Genomic DNA, 15024 nt, shown 5'->3' on the forward strand with positions numbered 1-15024 from the left:
ATATCTATATATATATATGTAATCAAAATACAAGCATTTGAAAGATGCATCTAGGAGTGCTTTGCGCATGCGGAGCACTTGCGGATTGGCTGACGCAGTGCCAGCATGATGTCACGCTCCATCCTGCAAACGTGATCCCGCATCAAGTCGTCGATGTTGGAGCGGATCTCGTCGCGAGTCTCGAAGACCTCGTGCAGCTGGTCCAAGGCGAGTTTGGTATCGACCCCGGGCACTGGGTCCACCTCGCCCAGCATACTCAATTCGGCGACTCCCATTTCGGCAATGGCATGGGAAATAAGATCAATGTCGCTATCAACCTTAAAGCACGAAAGGCATTTCTTATCACCCTCATCTTCGCCTTCATCCTCCGTCTGGGGTTCGGGTTCGGGTTCCGGTTCCGAATCCGGTTCCAGTTCGGGAAACTGCGACTGATAGTCTGCCGTATTGATTCCATCATCTCGAGTATCTGTGCTTTCAGTGGCACATTCCTGGGTCACCTTCGCAACGCATCCATCTTCAGAGGCCTCTTCGTAGCTTTCCACACTGTAAGCACCCGCTGGAGTCGTCGGTTTGTCCGATTCCATTACCAAGAAGCCCTTGGTGCTGCCATTGCGGCTATTAAGCCGGAGAGCATCAAGCCTTAAACGTGCAAGGGACTTGGCACATTCGCGGGCTTTCTGGTCGAAATGCACGCTGATTTCCTCTAGCATATTGATGCTCGCAGCGTTGCGGGTGTATTTGCCCACGAACAGAGGTGGTGTAATGGAACAGTTGTATTGCTCTTGTGGAGTGCCGAATCGACCTATGCGCTTAATGTACCATAGCTCCGAAAGACTTCCCGGCTTGAAGACGCAGCAGGCATCGAATCCCTTTGGCATGAAACGCTTGGGCAGAAAGATTGGACGATTGACGCCCTCACAGATGGGGAAGACATCGTTGGGCAGCTCGAATTTGGGGCACTCCTCGTCATCGCCCATGGTGGCGAACGCCACAGATGGATCATGCGGATTGTTTACGGTGGACAGAATGGCCACCGTAATGTTGAACTGGTGCGGCATAAGCATCAGGACTTTGGACAGATCCGGGGTGTATATGTTGTCCTGCTCCGGGACACTAGGATATGGGTACGGCGACGGTAGACACATTGATGCCGGCAAGGTGTAGGCCACCGATAAGGTGAAGTCCGGGCGAAGCATTAGCTCCTCCGGGGCCAGATCATTTTCGTAATGATGATTGGTGGCATGCATCTCATACAAATGTGGCTCCTTGCCATCGGGGCTGTCGTACATGTTCAGGAAAGTATTGATCATCGACGACAGGCTGACCTTCATGCCGCGCAGACCGACGAACAGCGGCGGCATTGGGCCCTTATGATCCGGGCTAATCAGATCAACGGGATAGCAACGACGTGGAAGGACACCCGGGCCAAACACCCCGCCGGCTTCGAAGCCCATGGGCAACATCACCTTGGGCATAAAGACGATCTTGTCTATCGGAGTCTTTTCCGGGAACAGTTTAGTCGGCAAATCGAAGCAGGGCGTCTGGAAGCCCTCGAAGTATTCGGCTGCCTGCTCATCGTGCTTTTGGACATCGGGATACAGACGGGCCATCACAATTCGGTTGGGGCTCTTGTAGAACTGTTTCGGCATGACCAGGTTGAACAGATAGGGCAAGTAATCTGTCTTCTTCAAGTCTGTCATCTGCTCCTCATCGCGACTAGCGGAATACACTTGCAGTATTTCGACCGTCGACTTGTCTGCAATGTCAATTGAGGCATTAAAAACTTATTAATTTCTTTTTTTTCAATTTGACAGTTAAGATTGTCAAATGCCCGAAGAAAAGCGTAAAACATTGTGTTCTTACCTCGCTTTTTTGCGCGCTTAGACATTTTGATTTTCCTTATTGGTCACAACACTAAGAAGCAGTTGTATTAACAAATTATCAAATTAAAAGTTCACAAATTTTTACAAAGTTCACAATTCAGGCTTTTTTTTTTTTAATAAGGTCTGCGAGCGTGCAAATTTTCCTGAATACTGAAATTTCCCTTCAGTCACCAGAGAGGTTAACATGACAACTTTACAAGTGCCTACGCTGATCCCTGGATTATGGCAATCAAAATTTTAGAATTGCCACGTTTTTAGGTTAGTAGAAAAAAAAAGAATTGAAATTGGAAAAAAAAAATTCAGCAAAATGGACGTTGCAACACTTTGGCGCTTGCAGCAGGCGCATCAGCGGCAACGCAACGAGTGGGACAGGATTGGTAGACGCCTCAAGCGGCTGACGGGCAAGAGGTCCAGCGACTTGCTCATCCACGATCCGCTCCTGCTGCCACCGTTCGCCGCCCATCCTGGCCAGCGGATGAGCGGTGGCGGTCAGCTGGCGCCGATGGCCAGTAAGCAGACAACGCAGATGAGACGCAATCATCCGAGTAAATCGGTTAAGTTCCCAGCGCCCAATAATAACCCCTTGGATCTACTTGTCGTGGGTCAACGGCTGCAAATGCATCGTCCACCTGGACGACGCCAAGTGCAGCTCCACAGTCCCATGTCCCCTCAGCCCCGCCAGCATGTCGAAGAGTACGTCTATTTCTATCCGGTCCACTACCATGAGGCGGACCACTGGCCACAAAACGGTCAGCGGGAACCAAATCTTGTGATGGATGCACGATTTGTGGCCGAGCTACTCGATGAGCTGCTGATGACTGCAGGCAACCGTATTTGATTTGTGCTTCGTTCAAATAAAAAAAACCGCTAAACGTTCTTTTTTCTCCTATCTTTCGTAAAAACGATATATGATTTCATTTAAAATTCTGAAATTAACAATTGAATTTACATAAAAATGTCGATCTGTTTGTACTTCCATTTTAAATTTATTTGTTTGCATTTACAAAAAAAATCCGACCATTAAACAAACAATTTGTTACCTAAGATAGTAGAGAGACTACAAGAGTGTGCGGCAATTTTGGGGCTGAATTAAGGGAGTTCATTGCGAGGGAGTATCAATTTCGGGGCTACAATATCGGTTGCTTCAGTAAAAATATATAACTATATGTATATACAAAGTTTGTGGACTTCTTGTGCCTCCATTACAATGGGTGTGGGTTGGTGTGGTTAGGTGAATGAGAAGGAGTGGATGCATGGATTGTGTTAATCGTTTCATACGCTAAGCTAAGCCTAAGTCTTGGTTGCTATAAAACCTATAGGTTAACAATTTTCCTTGTCATTGCTATTTTACTTCGTTTCGTTGGAGATTGGATGATTGAGTAGTTGCGGTTGCTTTCTTGGTGAAGTGGGGGGCGGGACCTTGTGCCGTTGGGCGTCTGGCAAGCGAAAGGCACCTCGTCCTCCGGCTTGTTAATGCTTCTTGTTGAGTAGATATACACGCATCGATTTTGCATTTGTATTTGTTTTGTTTGTCTATATATAGCTAGTTTTTGGTTTCGTTATTCGGGCTACTTCTGTTCTCTTTGTCCTCCTCCTTATCCATATCCACCAGCTGCTCAGCCCTAGCTCCCTGATCCTGCTGCAGCTTCTGCTGCTGCTGCTGCTGCTGCTGGAGTTCCTGCTCCTGACCAGTCTGTGTGTGTGTGGCTACAGTGGCTCCGCTGCCAGTCTCATCCTTGTGCTTGACACCCCAATGCCAATTAGCCATATGTTTAGCCTCTTCCTTGCCGCGCATGTCCGTCCTGCTGCTCGTCGGCGGCGACGACTGTGTGGACTTGTCCATCTTGCGTTCCAGCTTCAGGTCAAGCTCCACGTCCGAGTCCATTTCCGTTTCGGAGAAGGATAACGAGTTGCCAGCGCGCGACACCTGGATGCGTCGCCGATCCTGTACGAAATCATTATTTAGTAAAAGTAAACATAGATGTTGCAATGATACCGGATCACCTACCGTATTCAGTGTGGTCGGCTCCGAAATGTAGCCATCACAGTCTTCGTCCTCGCTAAAGAGTTCCGCGGTATTCACGGCGTATGTCTCCGGCAGACGGCACACGATCTGCGCCAGATCGATGAACGTGTACTCGTTGAGGGAGGCATGGTTAACCCGCTTGGGTGGCTCCTTGTTGAACCACTGATTGAAGCGGCCCAATCGACCCGCCTTGGCCATGTTCTCGAAGTAGTTTTTGCCAAACACATAGCCCACGTCGCGAATCTCGTCGAAGCTGCCGAAGGCTAGAGTCTTGTACTTATCGATCGGCGGTCGGATATACTCGCAGTAGTCGGAGTTTTTGACCTCCTGCAGAAAAAAATGTTAATTGCCTTTGAAGTTCGATTTCATGGAATCACTTACCTCTAGTTGGCGCACGCAGGACACATAGGCTAGTCGGGATTGGATGTCCGGCAGGTCGGGCACCTTCACAGGCGACGTGAAGGGATTCCATTTCTTGTAGAGCAGCCACCAGCCGCTCAGGTCGTCGCCGTAGTTGGTCAGGTCAGTGTCATCCTGGGATCCCACATCGATGGCGATTATATGAGCAGCCCCCAGATTATGCATCACATCGGCTAAATGGTGGCCAAGGAAATAAAATGGCCAGCATGCGGGTGGTGATTTAGTTGGTCGCGATGTGTAGGATGTTGTGAATGCAATACAAATGTTCAGTTAGTTGTGCTTATTGGTTTTACGGTATTGAACAACTAATTTAACAAATTGCGTTTACAATTTAGATTTGGATTAATATATTGTAATCATGTTTCAAAATTGATTAAATTCACATTGTAAACGCATTTGTTTAATCTTATCCCCCAGCATCTCAGTCCTATTGCCAAGTCAATCAGTTGTGATATCTGCGAATATCGTAAATTTATGTGTGGAATGTGTGGACAATTTGATTGAAACTGGATTGGGCATTGGAAGAAGATGCTGGGAGACGAGCATCGCGAATTTCCAAAACTGGACGGACGCAGGGGGCGGCGCAGAGCGTTGGAATCAGGATCGTGCATCGCCAATGTGGATGGTGTTTCAATTTTTCTTTTTACCTGGCACGTTGTTCGTGTAGCAGCCATCGAGCAGCAGGTGGCCGTCGCGGTAATCACAAAATGGTGGGAAGACGCCGGCAATCGACATGCTGGCGCGGCAGTACCGCCACAGGTGGCCTGTTTTTGTTTTTTATCACAGATGGGACAAAACAACAACAGCACAATATTGTGGATCGTTTTTTTTTTTTGTGAATGACACGAAAACACGTGGTGGATTGCATTGGTTTATTCAATTGGTTTGTGTGTGTGTGTGAGAGAGACAGGTCGTGTGTGTCGTAGATAAAGAGAGAGGGAGAGAGAGAAAGAGACACACTTTTATCCACGAAATAATGGTTTATTTCAGTGCTAAAGCTACATATGAAATTGGGTTTACTTATACGCATACAACAACAAAATAGTCAAGGCGAACAATTGGGAAATAAACAAACTAAAAAGCAACTAAAAATACCACAAATAAACTAAAATAGGTAAAAGATTGATAAACCAAAGAAACTTTGTGCACTCAATTATAGGTGTGATTCGGTAATTATGTATAGGTATGCGTGTGCATGTTCGGTGTGTTTACGTAGAAGGGAGTGGGACAGATGGTGCAAACAAATGCGCTTTACCGTTAGAAATGCAGGCCACGCAAACTATCGATAGGCAACACTGGCATTGCCAGCGTGAAAAAGTTTCAAACTCTCAAACATTTCAAACATCTAGGAGAACAAGAACAACAAATATAACATCATCTCAGGGATTTGCCGGGAAAGAGGGACCAGAAACGGAACGGAGCGAAACAAACGGAATGGAACGTGAGGAACGTAGAACGCAGGCAAGCATGATCGAACAAGTGGAATCCAACACTCTGCGCGCGCGCTCTGTGTGCCGAAAAACTCAGCTCTAGATTGGAAGTTTAATGTGAGAATTTTTGTTGGATTAACGCTCAGGGTTAAATATTTCTTTTTTTTCTTTTTTTTTTTTTGTTAATTCTATTTGCTAGTTGCTAAGTGCTAATTACCTGGCAGATTATTCACATAGCCGCCATCCAGCAAGAGGTGCCCATCTTTAGGATCGCATAACGGCGGCATGTAGCCACTGAGCGACATGGAGGAGCGTACGTAACGCCACAGAGATCCTGGTATTTAAAATCAACGACAGACACATGCCAGCAATGATAAGTCGGTGGGTGTTTTGTGTGTGTTTGTGTTTTGGGGGAGGAGAAGAGAAAAATAAGAAAGATTGAGAGAAACTTGCTTTGAGCTATCTTTTTTTTCTTAATGGAGGAGAGAAAGGGGTATATGAAATGGAGAATTTTGGGATGGGGAGCACCAATGGATTGGGTTTTAATGGGCGCAGCGATGCGGGGTGGTTTAAAAGAGGAGCAACGAGTTTAGCCTCTAGCAAAGAGCACCATTTCGATTTATGGCACAAGCTCTCCAAACAACAACAACAACAGCGACAACAATGAGATTTAAATTTGGTTTGTTAGGTTTCAAGTTCAAACAAAACGGCACATTCGATTGGCAGCATAACGCCGATAACTAGTCGATTCCACAGCAGAAAATAACAATAAGAATAGTGAAAATGCCTCTACAAAATTGCGGGCCATGGAATGTGGCTGTGCCTATGTGTGTGTGTGTGTGTGCGTGACTGTGTGGGTGCGTGCCTGTGTGGGCGTCTCATTGTCTGGGATTTCATTTTTGGGCACACTCAGTTCTAAGGCTACCAAAGGATCAAAAGGATCAGGAACTACAAAACGATACAAAAGCACAATAAAGGTGGGGATAATAAACTACAAAAATCATAAAAAAGGAAAATACCCAAAGAAAAACTTGTAGCAGAAAGCAAACCAAAAGGGGGAGCATATAGAATAAAGAGTACAATGTATTAACAGCAGTTTCAAACTTTTCAAATTACCAATTTCAATTTCTTTCGAAAATGTAACTAATTTTACTTTCTTAAATACAAATTTAAAGTATTCAGAACCGATTATCAGTTTATTTATTACAAACGATTTAGCTTTAAAGGTCATACTAGTTAAGTACATTGCATTCCCATTAGCCGATATCCCAAAAAAAAAATAAAGAATAGCGACTAAACGACAGAAAATGACAGAGACAGCCACATACAAAGCGAGGGAGACAGACAGAAAGAGAAGTCTGAGTTGACTTACCATTGGTGTGAATGCGATGGCAACTGGCGGTTATGTCGGTGGTGAGGGTGAAGTAGGGTATCCACAGGTCCTCGATGCTCACGTCCCCGAAAGTGTCGTGGATCGTCTTGTTGAACTCCCGTCCGGAGAACATCGATGTGATCGGGTAGGTGAGGTCAAGTAGTTGTAGGAACCATTTCGTCATTTTCTAAAGTATTTGCATATGTATACATTAAACATGTATATGTATATAAGGAACTAACCTTTGACCACTCGCGCGCCTTCTGCGTTACCGTGGTGATATTACGATCCGAGCACCATAGAGCTCCCATCAAGGCACCGATGCTGACGCCGCCCACCATGTCAACAGGTATGCCCGCCTCCTGGATGGCCTTCAGCATACCAATGTGGGCAGCTCCACGCGCTCCTCCGCCGCCCAGCACCAGGCCAATCGAGTTGCCCGTAAGCCAGCGGGCCAAGCGCGAGAAGTCGGAATGCATGTTCGGCTCGGACAGCAGGACGCGACTGTAGAGATCATTCTGAAAGGTAAGATCACGGAGATCACGGAATAACCTAGACATTGATCGGAAATAAAGTCTAATTGCCTGTAGACTGCAGCTTAAGCTTTTGGCAAACATGTCAGCTCATCCTCCTTTCTTACTTACAATGCGGTATTGACTTTTGCGCGTAAAGATCCGCTTGACGCATAGCACATGGTGGTGTTTGGTCACCCAGGGTCGGGCATTTAGCCAACTAAGCGTGTTGGCCGGCTTGGCATTGGTGGCCTCCGGATATAGCAGGACGAGCTCCTTCTGCGTTCGCATCGCCAGCCGGTCGATCTCGCGCTCGAACTTTCCGACCAGGTGGGAGCGATCGCCGAGGCCCACGATCAGGATAACGTCGGCCTGTCGCATGCAGCGCTGTGTCCAGGCGCTCAGCGAGCTGTCACACTGATAGAGGGTGATGATGTTCCGGTCCTCCTGCTGTGCCAGCCACGAGGTCAGACGATACTCGTTGGCTGCCTCAAAGATGTTGGAGCCCAGCTGCTTGCGCACCACATCGGAGGTCAAACGGAGAACGGGTCCTGAGCGAGAAACAGAGGAGGAACGTTACAATTGGCGGGTATATCGAAGATTCAGTGCAGCAATGTGAAACGTTACCGGACTTATCCATCGTGTTCTGAATAAATCTTAGCGGAAAAGAAGTGTCTGGGACTTTGTCCTCTTATTATTATTCTCCTATTTGTTTATATAAAGTGAACGTTTAACTAACAAACTGTATCATAGAACCCTCCGATCTTTTCATCAATTACAAATAATAATGTATAGATAGTAGTATTGTCCCACAGATTGGAGCGCTCACTAGCTTTATACGAACCTATGGCACAGAGCGAGTGGTAGAGCTCGTAGGTGAAGGGCGTCAGCGGCACCTCGTCGGTGATGGGCACCAGGGCCACCGTGGAGTACTTGTGCGTGACGGGATTGGCCTCGACGGGCGCGCCCGGCGCCCCGCTGCCCGAGCGCGTCTGCATCGAGCCGAGGAAGCGGTGGCTAAGGAAGCTAATCAGCTTGGTCACCACGATGGGGTAGCGCAGCTTGATGGCATTGAACAGGCCCTCGGGCAGCTTGGCCAGCTCCGAGTCGCGCACAGCCATCACCGTCGTGGTGCGCGACGTTTCCGTGATCATTTCGACGATGCCCACAAGATCCCCCTTGCCGTATTCGCCGACGATCTCCTTTTTGCCACCAGGATGCGTGATCACCGAACGCATTCGACCGCTGAGCACAATGTATGTGCTGTCGCTACTCTCGTCCTGCCGATAGACAGCTCTGCCCGATTCTAGGAAGATCCAGTCCAAGGCGTAGTCGCACTGCCTCACCAGAGGCGATAGGCGGCGTACTACTCCGTTGCCCAGATCCAGAACAATGCGTGGTCGTTGTCGCATGATCCTGTCGAGGAAATATAGCAATCATAAATATCTTGGCTTCATTTTGTACACGCCCAAACTCACTGGTATATCGCTGCTCGTCGGATGAAGGCTATCCTGGTGTTGCTCCTCGATCGTATGGTATACGCACTGGCCTCTCCCGTTAGCATGGCCAGTCCGCCAACGATTTCGCCGGGATGCACAAAGTGGATGAGCATGTCGCTCTTATCCTGCTTGGCACGCGTGGCATCCTGATTGCTCTGGTAAACAGCCAATGTGCCCGTCATCACAAACCAAACGCAAACATCGTCCGCATTGCCCTCGGTAATCAGGGTGACATTGGGCTCCAGTTCCCGCAGCTCTACAAAAGGCTCAATGATGTGGGAATCCTCCTCGGACAGACCCAACTCCTTGCGCAGGCTGTCCACCGCAGAGGATTGCACCAGGCGCATGTCTATCGAGGTTGTCACACCGGGTGTCTGTGGACACGAGTGCGAACCATCGGGCGCCATCAGAGTTATGGAACTGCGACGCGTGGATAGGTTGCCCACCGAGGGCTGCTGCTGCTGGTGGAATAGATCTGCATTGGGCGCATCGCCATGCACCTCGGTGAACAGATTGGTAGTTCCGTGAAAACTACCATCCGGATTCGGATTCGGATCGGACAGCGTGTGCTCCTCGCGCGAGTGTCGCGATGGCGAAGGTGGTGGTCGAGTAACTGTCACCGAGACACCCGATCCCGTTCCCGAAGCAGCGGACTGCATTAGATTCATCTGGTTGATCACCATGGGCGGCCCATTGGGCGCCTGGCGTGAGGACTGCGAGGTCTGCGAGTTGATCGGTCCACTCATTGTGGATACGCTCTTGTAGCGCATGTGATTCTGCACCAGTTCGGCATTCAGACCGAGGTAGTTGCGCAGAGCGGTGAACAGTACGCGTTGTAGCCGGATCATAATCACCTGGATGACGCGAATCATTACGTCCGGATTGTCCTGGAACACCTCTTCGAATGCCTGCAGACGGAGGAAAAGAACGAAATAAGTGAGTGTTCTATTAACATGAAGTTTAGTTAGAAAACTACCTGCATGGGCAGACGAATGACCACCGATTTCTCAATGGCCTTGGCGGTGACCGTCTTGTAGTAGCTGGGATTCCCCGACAGGACATCTATAAAGCTGAGCAGCGACGTCACCGACTCGCCCTTCCTGACCGTCTTCAATGACAGCGTGCTGCCATCGGCATTGGAGATGTACACATTGATCATGCCCGACTGGACGATATAGACGCTATCGTCCGGATCGGTTATCTTAAACAAATAGTCGCCGGCCATCAGTTCCAGCAGTTGGGTGTGCTTGCAGAGCCGCAGAAAGACGGGCTTCTCGAAATGGCCAAAGATGCGAATGCTCTGGAGCATATAGAGCGCATCGGGCGGAACTCTATCGCTGCCCTCGATTGTCTCCTCCAGATACTCGGCTGGCGGCTCCACGGTGCGCATCTCCAGCGGCATATTGTCCCGCCTCAGCTGGAGTATCCTTCGCGCGAAACGCATCACAGCCCGACGCTTGTAGCCCTTACCGCTGCTGTACATTTGACCGCTCACGTTTTTCACTTTGCGCAGCATTCGCCGGCCGTAGAAGAGCATTTTGTCGCGCTTCCGGAAACGCAGGCCACGCAGATCGCCGGACGAATTCGTTGCGGTGCTAATGGAACGGGCTAGCTCGTCGCGCAGACGCAAACGTGTCATTCGCTTGAAGTACAAGAACCAGGCTATGAAGAGCAGGCTCATCATTACCAGGGCGCAATACATGTACACCTGCAAAGAAATTTGAATAAGATAGCGATGGTTTCTCCGTTCAAAGGCTTTCATTTTAATGGCTGTGGAGTTCGGTAGAACGCTATGCTGGAACCACGTGACAACTGTCAAATTTCCTTCGAAGTTCAAATCCCTGTCAATCGAACTGGTTCCGAACTTAACATTCTCATAGAGCTATTAAAAGCTAATGTAAACAAAATTCATTTTTTTTTTGTTTTCTATATTTTTGAATATATATTTACACTATTTTTGAAGTAAAATCAAAACTAAACTAACTAGACGGAATATTAGTTAATTCTCATACTTCTCCAGCCTAAGAACTTGAAACGAAAGGATAACAGTGACTTTTTGATGTCGTGTCCAATATGATTTCCATTTCGTATTTTCCACGTCGCCCAGTTATTTTGGATGAATTATTTAGCACGAAGACACTTGCAGTTTCCCAAAAGCAAGTGTCACGCCCATGTAATCAAGTGCATCAGCTGTGTTTTGTTGTTATTTTCCCCCAAATCTTGTTGTTTGTTGCTGCCATCGCCATTGTTGTTGTTATTGCACTCAGCACTTTGACATTGAAACGTTGTTTTATTGTTGTTGCTAGCGGTTCTGAGTGAGTTGTTATTGTTGCAGTCGCTGTTTTTGTTGTGGCAGTAGTTTCTCGGGCGATTTGTTATTGTCTGCAGTTTCCGCATTTGATATTACACAGGGCGAAAAAAAGGTTTTCTCGCACTTCATTAAACGTAAATTATAGTGACAAAGTTTTCATTTCTTTCGATAGAAATAAACAAGGCATTCGTTTTAGTTGTAAAGAAATTTTATTTATTTTCCCCTTATAAGTTGCACATATTCTTTCTCTCTCTGCACCTACTGTTTGTCTTTTATTGCCCCCAGCAATTATTGTTTGTTTACAGTTTATTTTTACAACAGGTTTGCAAAATGTACAAGAAAAAATGCCATAAATACCAATTGACTCAGTCGGTCTAATTGGAAGCCGAAGCTGCGCCACACACGCACTTATCCAATTGGATTTGCTTTGATCTGATCGGACAGCACACACACACACACACACACGCATAAAAACACGATAACGATAAAATTCGCGCAGTCACAAGGCGGCTAAATTGATTTGGCCCCAAGGGGTTAATTGAATTATTGAAAACTGATTTCGTACGCACCCCCCGCCCACGATTGCACGTGCTTCTGATTAGCAATCGGTTATCATAGTTATCAGCTCGGGTGGTTTAGTTTTTCTTCTTTTTCTTTTTTTTTTTGCTTCGGGGTCGCTTGGCTGTCATTATCAATACTATGGTCGTGTGGTGTTATCATGTGGCTACTGTAGTCAGTGGTTTTTGTTTTTCTTTCGTTTTGTTTTATGTAAGGCCACAAAACAATTTCGATTTGAGGCGACGCATGAAAACACGGAAGTTTCCCCTTTTCTCTTCCGGTTTTTCTCTTTTCTTATCATTTAGCTGGGTTCTAAGAGATTAGAGATTAGAGTCCTGAAATCTACACTTGCCTTAGCCTGTCTCGTTCTAAACTTTAGCTGGGGTCTTAATTTCAATCCGCTGGTGGGGTTTACTAGAACTAAGTTATGGAAAACTAGTCAGGAACAGCGAAAATTCGCGACTATTTCAATTCTTCTACCTATAAATCTAAGTACTTAACCTATGATGTTAAGTTATGTCTGGCCGACATTCATTCGTCAAGCTAACATTTTGTAATAATTTTTTTTTAGAAAAATTTCCATAAAGATAATGGATTACACATTAAAAAATTACAGACACAATACAGTGGAATTTTCGAACAGGTGTTTGCTCTCAATACTCAAGTGGGTTTTCTTGAATAAAGTCGGTTTACTTTACTTTAACTACTTAGGTCTGCTTTATCGCTCATTCTGTGATTTTTATCAGGGGCCCTAATCTTTATAGATGTTGTCACAAAAAAGCCGTATTCATAATGAAATTGTTGAATTATATAAAAGAATTGTGACGTGAGTACGTAAATACTTAGTAATCTTATATTATATGTAGCCTGGACATGAACCTAAAACAGCTGTTATCCTGCATAAGTAAGATCCACATGCTCTCTTTTCGCTCACGTTCTCTCTCGTGCTTTAAGCAGGGGCACAAGCCCGAACAGCTGTAATCCTGCACTTTTTTTTATTTTTTTTTTTAAGCTTTCCAGCTGCCCTTCTAATCCTCGCGTCTTCTCGCTCTCGCACATATTGTCTAGAAACTGACTCACTCACATTGCAAACAGCAAGCCAAAACCAGAGCCAAAGTCAAAGCAAATAAAAAGACAAAGAAAGGGTGAAGTGCACCTACCGTTGCTGTGATCTGCTTGGAAACATATTGGCACCACGCGTCCGAGAAGATTGTGTTGTAGCTGCCGCTGGCGCTGGCGCGCAGCATTTCCAGGACATCCATTGCGCTCTCTTACGCGGCCAGTTTTCCAATGACTCTGCTCCACTGTCCTTTCTCCCACGAAACTATTCGATTTGCTGTTTAGTTGACTCTCAATGTTGTTGTTGTTCTGCCTATTTTGGCTTATGTATGTTCCGTTTATTTGGTAAATACGCAAGTGTGAGGAGGGGACGGGGTACAGGGTGGAGGGGGCAAAGTAAAATCACAGCCCTTTGTTGTTGCCACCGTCGCGTTCTCTCTCTCCCTCGCTCTCTTACTCCGTCCCTAGCTTGTTTGAATATGTCGCGCTCTATCGCACTCACATTTACAGACACCCCCGCCCCACGTTTGTCATGCCTTTTGTGCAATAATTGTTATAATGCACGCACCGTACCGCACAAACGCACTCACAGACACGCACAGCAGAGAGCACAGCTTCTTTTGATTTAGATTTAAAATCCTGTTGTTTTTGCTGTTACGAGAATCACCAGAACCGAAGCAATTGTTGTTTTTTTTGGTGGTTTCTTTCGGAAATCTTTCGTTTTGGTTTTATATTGTTGTTGTTGCTCTCTCTCTGTTTTATTCTATCCCTCTCTCTGTCTTATTGTAGGCGGAGGCGGGGGGTGGTTTGCCGTTTGGATGGGGGGCGAGGCAACGTGTAACGAAAATGTTCTTAATTTACTGAGCCAAAATAAACGCGCATTTTGCTATGTAACTACAAACTAATAAACTGAAATGCACTCTAGAATTATTGTTATTGGTATCGATTCGCTTTGATGGTGGATTGAAAAACATCGATATGCCCGGAAATCGATTGTTACACAGCTGTGCGAGCAGCCCGCTAGTGTGACCATTCAATGTCGACTTTAGAACGGTTATTTCAAAATAATTTGTAAAACTCGTAAAGGTTTGGTGTATGCAAACCGAATTATTTCATTTGCAAAATAATACTTAAGGCGTACGGAACAGAAAAGCGTTTAGCCTAGTTATGACTATTTTTAAATTTTTAATAGGCCAAGTTATATAGTCAAATATATTTAAATATATATAATTTCTAGAAGTGATATGCTGATATCTGGAACATTATAAATGTAAGATTCTTGTTTATTTGACTTTTATTTAATTTCATTATCAAATTAACAGTTTCTGACATGACAACCCTATGTTAAGTGCGACACTGCGTTGACAACAGCTAAGAACATGGCTGGTGGGGGCGACAAACTTAGCAGAGCGCACGCTGCTAGATTAAATTGTATTTGAAAACAGCGCAGGTGAATCGAAAAAGTCTTGGCATGCAGTCAAACATTAATTTGCGAGCATAATTAACTCCGCTTAAGATTGCTGGCAGTCAAGGAGCCGTGAAGAGCGGAGACGGCCGCCGGTAATATTCAGTGATTAACAACTGTAAAATCTAAAATCAGTATAAATATTCATGTGTGTTGATTTAAAGGATTTTGGTGAAATCCGGACCCGAATCGGAGCGGAGGTCCGAAACTAACGTGCAACATCCAATAAAAGCAAGTGCAGTGCGGATTATTAGAGCATAAAGCATCTCCACCGAAGTCTCGGTTGCCAGCCAAGCAAAACGGCCGAGACGCGTCTTTCGGGTGGCCAGCTGCAGTCTCGGATGCAGTTTTTGGCTGCAGCTCCAATTAAATATGCAATGCACTTAAGTTATGCACATTTCCTTTGCCCAGGGACCGTTACGATTTCGTATTTTAAAAGCCGCGCGAAAGCTAACAGCGCTGTTGTCTAACAGACGTCTGCCTATGTTG

At 46.2% G+C, this 15024-nt stretch overlaps 3 protein-coding genes and 1 long non-coding RNA gene across 7 annotated transcripts; 2 read left to right on the top strand and 2 right to left on the bottom strand.

The window, feature by feature from the left end:
- Positions 1-35: 35 nt before the first annotated feature.
- LOC6725403 (DM7 family protein GD16138) lies at positions 36-2005 on the bottom strand. The gene is made up of 2 exons (XM_002106383.4): positions 1864-2005; positions 36-1756 (listed from the first exon to the last, which is right to left on the bottom strand). The coding sequence occupies exons 1-2, from the start codon at positions 1886-1888 to the stop codon at positions 51-53; spliced, it is 1731 nt and encodes a 576-aa protein (XP_002106419.1). The 5' UTR covers positions 1889-2005; the 3' UTR covers positions 36-50.
- Positions 2006-2009: 4 nt separating this feature from the next.
- LOC6725404 lies at positions 2010-2776 on the top strand. 2 transcript variants are annotated; one of them, XM_044923642.1, is made up of 2 exons: positions 2010-2141; positions 2221-2776. In XM_044923642.1, exon 2 carries the CDS (start codon positions 2359-2361, stop codon positions 2719-2721), a length of 363 nt encoding a protein of 120 aa, XP_044779577.1. In that variant the 5' UTR covers positions 2010-2141; positions 2221-2358; the 3' UTR covers positions 2722-2776. The 2 variants fall into 2 exon arrangements, with proteins under 2 accessions (XP_044779577.1, XP_002106420.1); XM_002106384.4 differs by having other exon boundaries at positions 2052-2776.
- A 69-nt stretch (positions 2777-2845) lies between these two features.
- LOC6725405 (neuropathy target esterase sws) lies at positions 2846-14058 on the bottom strand. Of its 3 annotated transcripts, XM_016172866.3 has the most exons (12): positions 13172-14058; positions 10119-10850; positions 9122-10050; positions 8488-9059; positions 7776-8194; positions 7374-7649; positions 7132-7318; positions 5977-6093; positions 4977-5093; positions 4291-4502; positions 3892-4236; positions 2846-3828 (listed from the first exon to the last, which is right to left on the bottom strand). In XM_016172866.3, the coding sequence occupies exons 1-12, from the start codon at positions 13271-13273 to the stop codon at positions 3427-3429; spliced, it is 4410 nt and encodes a 1469-aa protein (XP_016038476.1). In that variant the 5' UTR covers positions 13274-14058; the 3' UTR covers positions 2846-3426. The 3 variants fall into 3 exon arrangements, with proteins under 3 accessions (XP_016038476.1, XP_016038477.1, XP_016038479.1); XM_016172867.3 differs by lacking the exon at positions 5977-6093 and having other exon boundaries at positions 13172-14057; XM_016172869.3 differs by lacking the exon at positions 4977-5093 and having other exon boundaries at positions 13172-14057.
- LOC120285329 lies at positions 5093-7513 on the top strand. Its single transcript, XR_005544621.1, has 2 exons — positions 5093-5876; positions 5959-7513. It is a non-coding gene; the product is annotated as an uncharacterized LOC120285329 (long non-coding RNA).
- Positions 14059-15024: the final 966 nt, after the last annotated feature.

Source organism: Drosophila simulans, chromosome X (assembly GCF_016746395.2).
Source record: "Drosophila simulans strain w501 chromosome X, Prin_Dsim_3.1, whole genome shotgun sequence".
NCBI lineage: Eukaryota > Metazoa > Arthropoda > Insecta > Diptera > Drosophilidae > Drosophila > Drosophila simulans.

Bases quoted from the DNA above. Each gene is read 5' to 3' on its own strand.
- LOC6725404 (XM_002106384.4), top strand. From the start codon at position 2,191: ATGGACGTTGCAACACTTTGGCGCTTGCAGCAGGCGCATCAGCGGCAA.
- LOC6725403 (XM_002106383.4), bottom strand. From the start codon at position 1,888: ATGTCTAAGCGCGCAAAAAAGCGAG. The intron at 1,757-1,863 runs GTAAGAACACAA...TTGACATTGCAG, and splicing joins TAAGCGCGCAAAAAAGCGAG to ACAAGTCGACGGTCGAAATA.
- LOC6725405 (XM_016172866.3), bottom strand. From the start codon at position 13,273: ATGGATGTCCTGGAAATGCTGCGCGCCAGCGCCAGCGGCAGCTACAAC. The intron at 10,051-10,118 runs GTAGTTTTCTAA...CTCCGTCTGCAG, and splicing joins TCATTCGTCTGCCCATGCAG to GCATTCGAAGAGGTGTTCCA. The intron at 3,829-3,891 runs GTAGGTGATCCG...GATTTCGTACAG, and splicing joins AGCCGACCACACTGAATACG to GATCGGCGACGCATCCAGGT.